Below are 9,923 nucleotides of genomic sequence, written 5' to 3'. Positions count from 1 at the left end.
CTTCGGAATTTTCTTCGGACTATCTAAAAGAAAAGTCTTAAGACTTCTTCTTTTTTTCAACACCACGTGTATTTTAGATAACCACACAAAGAGTATGGTAAAAAAGAAAAAAAAAGTAATTTATTATTATTTGGAAAATAAAATTATTTTTTAAATCAAAGAAATGGTCTATAAACTTTCGATGGATTTTTTTTTTTTTTTTGGAAAAAATTGTTCTAAAAATAAATTATTTTTTAGAACAAAATTGAATTGTTTTCATTTTTTTTATTTTTGTAAAATATTTGGATAAATAATTGAAAAGATAATTTTTTTTTTTGGCATTACCTACATTTATAGAAAATATGTCGAGAAAAATGTTTTTCATATTTAAGTTTTTAAAATGGGATTTTATTTTTGAAAATGATTAATAATTGATTTTGAATAATTTTATTATAAATAGAGTGATTATAGTAAAATATTTTAATTATAGTTTTTTTTTTATAAGTAACACTTCTATTATAGGAAAAGTAGTTGGTATTTGAATTTTCTTATAATATGTGATATAAAAAATTATTTTTAAAATAAACATTCTCCAATTCTCTTTTTAAAAGCTTAAGAATATGTTTCACGACTATTTTCGATAATAGTTTTTTTTCTTCAGAAAAAAAAAATGTTTGACAATTAGAAACTATTTTTTGTTTTTTAGAACAAAAAACATGATATTATTTTAGAAAAACATCTAGAAAATAAGTATACAAACATGTAGAATGATTAAAAATAAAACATTTCGATATAAAAGTTATTTTTAAAATATATTTAAAAATATTAAAAATAGGTTAAAAATATTTTAAGTTATTTTGTTCTACAAAATATTATAAAATAGTTTTCAAAAACTGTTTACAAAAATTATTTTTTAGAAATATTTTCGAAAATAGTTACGAGTTAAGATTCTTTCCTAAAATAAATATTTTCTAATTAAAAGAATAGCATCAAATAACTTTCAATATTTTAAATTATCACAAAATCAATCACCTTTTTTTAAAAAATATTTTTCCTTTTTTTTATTCTTTTTTAAATGCAAATCAAAGCTAAATCAATAATAAAATACCATACCCAAAACTAATAATTTCTATAATAAAGAACAACCATTCAAAAAAAAGTTACATACAATAAGCTATTAAGCTATTTAAAAAAAGCTCACAACACCTCAACCTAAATCAATCAATGCTATCATTATTGATGCTTTGTGATGATGGTATAACAGATAGAGATAATCAGGAAAAGGGAGGAAAATAAAGGTAAAAAAGTGATAATCAGCTAATCAAGCAATCAAGTGATCAAAAGCAGGGCTGTTGAGTAGCTAATTAAAATCTGGAAAGTCTGATTCACAATGATGATTCCCTTTTTTTTTTTTTTGAGGGGGTAAAAAGAGAGAAATGAAATCCAATAAAGTATTTTTGACCTTTTTGGAGGCTTTGCATATTCTGTGGTCCGTAACAACTGATGGCAACTGTACAAATGTCACAGACAGCTTCAGAAATCGCACTTAAACCCTCCCTTCTCTCTCTCTCTATCTCCATTTCTCTCTCCCTTTGTCTGTGTTTCTCCCTGGAGACCACTGAAGAAGTAGAGACACAAGGGTGTTGAAGAAGAAGAGCTTTTCATCAACTATATAACCAAAGGTGGTGAAAAAAGGCTGTTTTTGAGTGCATTTTTTTGAGCAGTTTCTGTTGATGTATTCAGTCTGTGACTTGGTCAATCTTTATTTTGATGGGGTTTGCTGAGTTCTCTGGGTGTTGTTTCTTCACTGCGTTGTTTGCATTTGTTGGGGTTTTAGCATTATTTTCTTCTTCTTTTTTTCCCTATAGAATTCTTTGGCTGTTCATGTTTTCTGTCTATGATTGTCATGTTCTTGTCCTTTTCTTTGTATTTTTTCAAAGATCTTACATGGGTTTTTCTTTATTTTGTTGTTTTCCATGACTGGCATTAATAAGCTAGATCTTAGGACTTCAGCAAGATCTTCTTCTCTGAATTCTTTATGTGATATATTGGTGAGAATATTTATCAGCAGTGCATCTTGGATTGGATGAATTTTAGCACTTTCGGTACTGAATTATTTTGGAATTTATGTATGATCTGAGAGATGTTGCATACATAATCCAACTTTTTGTGTTTGTGTTTGATATAATCTTACTACGAGTCAAACTTCAGGGATCAGTCTGGCATTTTGGTGTTTTACCGGTGGACATTATGCAAATATTTTCCAGGAAATGGGGGTGTTCAAGAGACTGGAAAATTTTCATTTGTCAACAATAGAAATGAAATTAATGGGTTCTTTTTAACTTCCTTGTTTGATCTTGTATATTAAGATTATTGGATCAAGAGACAAAAATTTGATGGGAAATTCATGTGGGTTGTGCAGAATTGATTGGATGTTGGTACGAGGCGGTTCGCTACACTCGTCGGTGGCCTGAGAAAGGATGCCAAACCAGCTATGGTTTGCACTGCTAATGATTTACAGGAGTGGAAGGATTTTCCTAAGGGACTTAGGGTCCTTCTCCTTGATGATGACACTACTTCTGCTGCTGAGATAAGATCAAAGCTTGAGGAAATGGACTATATTGGTTAGATATTTGAGATTCCATTTTCTTACTTAGCTTTTCTAGTACTAATTCCTCTTTTGAACTAGAAATTTGGTTACTCTCTCTTCCAATTTCATCTAACCTTGGCTGGCTTATTGGGTCTTCATAGGTGTGATTGAAGCCATCTAAAGCACCATGCTTTGGATGGTTTGTATTTGACATTCTTCACACAATGTGGATTGGAGTTTTGTTTTGACAGCTTAGTATTGATTGTGACCCTGAGGACGTGAGTGAGGAATCACTTTTTTCTGCAATGCCCAACCATTCTATGAATGGGTTTCTTGAAATGACAAAAGAAAGCTATAGAAACTATGGCTATTCTGGAGTTCTGTGCTGTTAGAACTTCAATTATTCAAAATCCGGAAACTGCTTTGACTCTCTCTCTCTCTCTCTCTCTCTTTTATGTTTTGGACTTTCTCTCAGATCCATGTAACTCGCTGAGTAATTGGGATTAAGGCTTTGTCGAGTTGGAACCTTGTATTCTCTGTGAATCAAAGTTAAAACTATGGGAAGAATCACCAATGGATAATGTTTTTCTGTTTTTTGTTTCTTTTGGAGATCTTTTTTGTTGTAATTCTTAGCCTCCCTTGGGCACAGCTTTTCTGATTCCTAAAATCTCTTTAAGTCATTTCTAATTGCTGGAAAAGTAGAAGGGGTTTGAGGCTTAAAAGATCTTTCAGTTAATGTTGAGGGTGGGATGTTTTCTGCCCTTTTACTCGTTGAAATGAAATATTTCCCTTACATATCCTTCCAAAAGAGCATTTCGCTAGAAGGTGCATATGTGCCAAACAAGCTCTTATTTGTCAATCCATGGAAAATTTATAAACTGTTTGAATTCCTCTATTTATCTTCTAATGCATCTGAATTTTTTTCTGTGGCAATTGAAAAAGACATTTATTTTTGCATATTAGAGATAATCCCACCATGGCTTTTTTTCTTTTCCCCAGTTTCTACATTCTGCAATGAGAATGAAGCTTTGTCAGCAATTTCAAGCAAACCTGAGAGCTTCCATGTTGCTATTGTAGAGGTAATGGCCTTCAATTTAACCCACAGGAGCTAAAAATATCGGGACTACAATATATACATTCTTACTTAAAAAAAACAGTTTTGGTGAGAGAAAATGCCATAAGTTCTTAAAGTGAAGGAAAATGATTCTGTTTCTCCAGAAAATGTCTAAAGGCTACACATGCTTCATGCATTCTCTAATAGCATACCAACATTAATATCGCAATGGTACTTCTTTTTTGGGTGAATATCAAAGTAAAAAGTCATTAAACAACACTAATACAATCCTTTTCTTGATTTTTTCCATCGTTATAAAGAAAGCCCGATCATTATTTTGTGTTATTCCCACATGTTTACCCATCATAAATCTCATTGTTGGTCACAGGTCAGTACAGGCAACAATGGGAGTTTCAAGTTTCTCGAAACTGCTAAGGATTTACCCACCATTAGTAAGTTTCCTTACTGAAGCATCTTGGTCTTATCATAAGTGTTTAATCTCTATTAGCTCTATGTTAATGTTTAGCTTAGTTTTGGGTTGAGTATCAAATTCCTTTTTTTTCCTCTGGGCTCTTCTAAAGTTCCTTGTCCTTTTGTTAATTACCGTGCTTGTCATTCCGGACAATCCGTAAAATCACTATGTAAATGAAAACTATCTACATGAATAGAATTGTAATGCAAGAAAGTGAATGAAGAAAGATTATCATCCTTTTGACGCATTTTAGTAACATGACAGAACTAATCTTCTGATACAGTGATTTCAAGCATCCATTGCCTGAGCACCATGATGAAGTGCATAGCAGTAAGTTCTTTTTTCCAACCCCCAAATTATGCACATGTAACTCTATGGTCCAGAACATATATGAGCAAATATGCACTGTACTTCTTATCATGGGGTTGTGCCAGAGTCAGAGTATAAGGAGTTTACCGACCAAGGTCAATGTGCATAGGAATACAAAATCTTATGGATGGATATGGTTAGATCTCTTTCTTTACAACCCCTGGAGGGAAGAGAAATCTTGCACTGGACTCCATACTTCTCGTTCCAGATTTTGCTATAATTTTATGCATTTCATTGTTCTGTTTTGATTTAAATTCTTGAAACTTTATTCCATATATTCTATATAAAAATTCTTATGCTCAAACAAAACTTATTTCAAACATTTTAGTTCTTGTAATCTTTAGGAGCTGGTATGCATTTTCTCCTCACTATATCGTTAATGGATGTGTTTGACAATCAAATGTTTCAGCTCGGTGCAGTTGAGTTCCTTCGAAAACCACTGTCCGAGGACAAGCTCAGGAATATTTGGCAGCATGTAGTTCATAAGGTCTGTCTAGATTCTAGTTTCAATTCGTTTGGATTAACTGTTATATTATTATGCTAATATGGAGAAAAGAGAATCTCTGATATTGTCCTGAGCAGGCATTTAATGCAGGAGGGAGTGTCCTTCCTGAATCACTAAAGCCCGTCAAAGAATCTGTGGCTTCCATGCTGCAGCTCCAAATGGAAAATGAAGAACCAAGGAATGAAAGCTCAGCAGAAACACTGAATGTGTCCAATGTCCATGAAAATGACCATATGCAGTCAGCTGGAACTGATAAATACCCGGCACCTTCAACCCCACAATTAAAACAAGGAGGGAGATCATTGGATGATGGGGATTGCCTAGATCAAACTAACTGCTCAACTGAGAAAGAGAGTGGGGAGCAGGATGGGGAATCTAAATCTGTCGAAACTACATGTGGCACTTCAGTTGCTGAAGTTACTGCTCAGGTGTCTCCACCTCAAGGACTGGGCGAGAGCGTTATCAAAGAGGAAGATGATTCAGCTGATGGCTGTAAGAGTGAAAGTAATATGTCTCCTCATCCACAGAATAAAGACAGTCTCAGTGAGTTTGGTGGTGATGCTAGAAACCCCAGAAAGGCATCTGGTGTTCATAGTCCTTGTGGGACAAGAGCCAATCGGAAGAAAATGAAGGTATTTCGATCCATTAAATTATGGAAAAAATTTTCAAGAAACCTTAAACTCTGAACAACTTTTTATTAGGAGTGAATAACTTGATTTAATCTTGTATAACCAGATAATTCATTAATTTGTGAATTATTCACAAATTTCAAGAATACTAAGAATGCTAATGACCCATTTGTCTAATGGCATTCAGGGGCTTCCAGAGAGACCTTAGAATAATAGACCAGGAGTTCTAACCTCATGTTATGTTAGAGTGTAGCATGATTATTATCTGCCCCAAAAAAAGAAAAAGACTAAAATTACTATGAATGACTTCGAATTAGTGTAAAACTCTACATTAGTAAATTCAGACTCTGTTTGGTAAGTGTTTTTTAAAACAGTTCTAAAAAACAAATTTTGAAAACTCTTAAAACACTGTGTTTTTTATTTTTAAGAATAGAAAACCGTTTTCTATTTTCTAGTTGTCAAACATATTTTCCCATTTTTTTTGTTTTAGAGAACGTAAAACTGTTTTTAAAAATAATTACCAAGCAGGGTCTAAGCTTTTGTTTACCTTTCTTTTTTAAATGTGATGCAGACCTGAGGCTCCCCCTCCCTTTCTGTATAAAACATATGTAGAGAAAAGGAAGTAATTTGTTCTTGACAATTTTCCAACTTCCTCTACTTATTTGCCCCCTTTAATTCTAGAATTCCAAACTATTCCTGAAAACATATAGCTCCCAGCCAATTCTTTTTTGTAATGTTTTTCAAGGGCCAAAATGGGGTCTTTCAGTATTTGAAAATTGAACTTTATTGGAAAATTATTTCGAGGTTGGAGAATTTTGAGTCCTCTCAAACATTATTGTATTTTTATGTGTTTCTATAAAATTCCATTCTGCACCCAAGTCAACATGTCCTGAACAGCTCTCAATCTTGTTGGAGTAGGAGCTGTTTCAAGACTTTTGAAAAATGCTTGAACATGAATGGTTCCTTTTCACTAAACCTACCTAACTCAACTTATTGTAAATGTGTCTATAATTTGAGTATGATTCACATGAACCTTGGATTACTTTGAAGGTTTCCTCATGGTGAGATATCCCCTTTTGTGTTCTTTCCCTTTTCCTTCTTTCCCTAGCACTGGCTCTTGGCTAGTGTGACAATGAACTTAATACATGTTTGAATGTATATTTGTATGTGATTTGCATCTGTCTTTGTTGGGGTTGCAGGTAGACTGGACGCCTGAACTGCACAAGAAATTTGTGCAGGCAGTGGAGCAGCTGGGTGTGGATCAAGCCATTCCATCTCGAATATTAGAGCTGATGAAAGTGGAAGGCTTGACGAGGCATAATGTAGCAAGTCATCTCCAGGTCAGTAGGAAACTTGCCCGTCTAAAACTCCATAAAATTCATTCAGTGTGTTTCAAAACTTTTGAAATAGGGTTTGGCCAAAATGATGGAAATGGATATCCAAGCCAAAATTCAGAACCCTGTTATGATGTGTTGATTGAATCCTTGTTTTGAGTCTTGGATAATTATAATGAATGGGCTCGTGCTTTCAAGCAGAAATACAGAATGCATCGGAGACACATTCTGCCAAAGGAAGATGATAGAAGATGGCCTCATCAGAGAGACCCAATGCAGAGGAATTATTATCCACAGAAACCTGTCATGGCCTTCCCTCCATATCATTCCAGTCACACCCTCCCAGCTGCTCAGCTCTACCCTGTATGGGGCCAACCCAGCAGCCACCCTGCTCAGATGTGGAGCACACCTGGCTATCATACATGGCAGCCCGCAGAAAGTTGGATTTGGAAGCCTTATCCAGGGGTAATGTTTTGTCTGTCTTCAAATTTTGATAGTGTTGTTATTTTATGCTACAAACATGTCGATTGAAGGCTTTAAACATCCACGTTTCAGATGAATGCCGATGCATGGGGCTGCCCTGTGATGACACCAACACATACTCCATGCTCTTCCTTTCCTCAAGTGAGTATGCCCAGATAATTAATGACTATAGTGAAGAAAGAATTCATATTCATTTACATCTAATTAGTCATTAATAATTAATCATCACTTGGGAAAATGCAGAATCCATCTGGGTTTGATCATAATAATGGAAGTGGAATATACAACACTGGCATACCACAGAGCCCTATTGACCTTTATCCGGTAAACTCCATATATCTGTTCAGGAATTGAGATGGTGGTAGGTCTAAAATTTCATTCCATAGAATTCATTGTGTTTTTTGATATACATTATACAGGCAGAGGAGTTAATTGACAGGGTAGTGAAGGAGGCAATAAGCAAGCCGTGGATGCCACTGCCATTGGGCCTGAAACCGCCGGCCACCGAGAGCGTGCTGGCGGAGCTCTCCCGCCAGGGCATCTCCACCATCCCACCTCACATCAACACCCCCCGTCCCTACTGAATCAGCACCATGCCACACATATCCCGCATCGGCTGCAGACGAAAAGTGGGACCACAAAGGCATCTCTGAGGTGGAGGGTGGGACGGTTGACAAGGGGGCCGCGCATGTGAATTGGACGCCACAAATGAGATGTGTGGTTGTAAATAGAGACTAGTTGAGGCTTTTCTTGTTTTTTAATTGGTGGGTGGGGGTGGGGTTGGTGTGCAAATAATAGAGAGAAAATGGAGGCGGTGGTGTTATGGTGGAAGGTGGCTGTTTTAGATAAGATGAGGGGTCTCGTCTGATGATATGAAGATGGGACTTTTTTTTTTTTGGTTTACATGTCTATTTTGAGAATCTAGATGTTGCTTTTCCTCGCTTCCCCCAAATCCCACATCTAATCAACTTCATCTTTTCTATTAACATGCATTATTTGTTGGAAAAAAACTAAGTTCATGATTCTTTCGACTCATCTTTCTCATTGGAATCATTGAAAGCTAATAAAAAAAATTTGTAAGTAGGTTGATGACAGTATAAATAAGATTGAGTATAAAGAACAAGATTAAAGTATAAATGAATCAGATCAAGATACAAAACAATAAATGTAAAATAATAAAAGTTAAATACACGGGTATTACAATGTGATTGGTTATACTTTTTAATTAGATCCTTATTTGTTAAATTGATTTGGGAACATGATTCATGGAACTTGATTTGAAGGAGGGGTTTTTAAGTTGGGATCAGATGAAGGACTAGTGTTTAATATTTCATTACTTATTGAATGTGAAATTTTTTAATAATGCACTTTGAAATTACTTATTGATAATTTATTAACGCTAGTGCCTATAGTGGCATCTCGAGATGAGAATGTCCATGTCATGGTGTACATGAGGTTGATGATATCTCAACATGTTAATGTAGGCTATGCAAGATTATTTTTCCATCTTTATTTGTTAGCTTACTTAGCTCTTCTTATTTCTTTAAGAGATTATTTTTGGGTGCTCTCTATCTCCCTCTTATAAGGGATCACCTTGTTATATTATTATTCTATCAAGATATCTCCTACGCCTCTATCTTATGTACCTAATAGCATGATACCCAAATGTTTCACACATTCTCAAGTCTAGAGTAGGGTTTAGGGAAACTAATAAGGTTTGGTGTACTTGTCTCACCATCAAATATATGAGATTATTTAAGAGTTATAATTTGATGAATAGAGTTAGATGCCTAAAGGTCTATGAATTAAAAGATCTTTATGGACATGTCTAAAATCATTATTAAAAAGGTATGAAAATTTTCTTTTTAAAAATTTTTTGCTCTCAATGATTTAGAATGCAGTTAGTAGTGATTCTGAGAAATGTTTTTAACATTTCTAATACTTGAAAATATTTATTTTTCAAACATTAAAAATGTTAAAAACACTTCCTATAATTATTGTCAAATATGTTCTTAATTTTCTCCATTTCATATGTTTTATCTTGCTCTCAACTTGTTATGCTCCCACTTAAAAAAAAATAAAAATGTATGCCTTCTATTCATATATTTTTAAAACTAATATATACATGTATAATAAATTCAAAATAAAAGTAGGTTTGAGGTTTGCTTTCATGCTCTCAATCAAAAACCTTAAGGTTGTCATCATGTATAAATTCAGGAATTGGTTCATTTTTGAGGACTTTATTTGCAAAGTATATTCTATTCAAGGATGATGGGTGAAAGAAAATTGAGTCTATCTATTATATTAGGGATAAATTTTTTCTAGACACTACAAATATATAGTTAAGAGTTGCACTTTCTATTAATTTCAACTTTTCATCAACAAATTACAATTAGCAATTCGGGTTGAGGACGTGTTTTTGGACTTAGCTCACCTTCATATGGTCACGATCCTTTATTTTAATTACTATAGTATGTATGTTGCTAAGGTTATAAAGGGCATGATGAT

At 34.1% G+C, this 9,923-nt stretch overlaps 1 protein-coding gene across 3 annotated transcripts; it reads left to right on the top strand.

The window, feature by feature from the left end:
- Positions 1-1,507: 1,507 nt before the first annotated feature.
- Positions 1,508-8,401, top strand: LOC100250547 (two-component response regulator-like APRR2). Of its 3 annotated transcripts, none has more exons than XM_002279114.5 (12): positions 1,508-1,661; positions 2,402-2,603; positions 3,569-3,648; positions 4,012-4,075; positions 4,379-4,425; positions 4,874-4,951; positions 5,047-5,601; positions 6,798-6,938; positions 7,134-7,397; positions 7,488-7,556; positions 7,659-7,739; positions 7,835-8,401. In XM_002279114.5, exons 2-12 carry the CDS (start codon positions 2,474-2,476, stop codon positions 7,997-7,999), a joined length of 1,674 nt encoding a protein of 557 aa, XP_002279150.1. In that variant the 5' UTR covers positions 1,508-1,661; positions 2,402-2,473; the 3' UTR covers positions 8,000-8,401. The 3 variants fall into 3 exon arrangements, with proteins under 3 accessions (XP_002279150.1, XP_059590121.1, XP_019079891.1); XM_059734138.1 differs by lacking the exon at positions 1,508-1,661 and adding an exon at positions 1,717-2,310; XM_019224346.2 differs by lacking the exons at positions 1,508-1,661; positions 4,379-4,425 and having other exon boundaries at positions 2,570-2,603.
- Positions 8,402-9,923: the final 1,522 nt, after the last annotated feature.

The sequence above is a fragment of the Vitis vinifera genome, chromosome 2 (genome assembly GCF_030704535.1).
Source record: "Vitis vinifera cultivar Pinot Noir 40024 chromosome 2, ASM3070453v1".
NCBI lineage: Eukaryota > Viridiplantae > Streptophyta > Magnoliopsida > Vitales > Vitaceae > Vitis > Vitis vinifera.
Note: the sequence above shows the minus strand (reverse complement) of the source record. Positions and strands in the feature narration are given on the sequence as shown.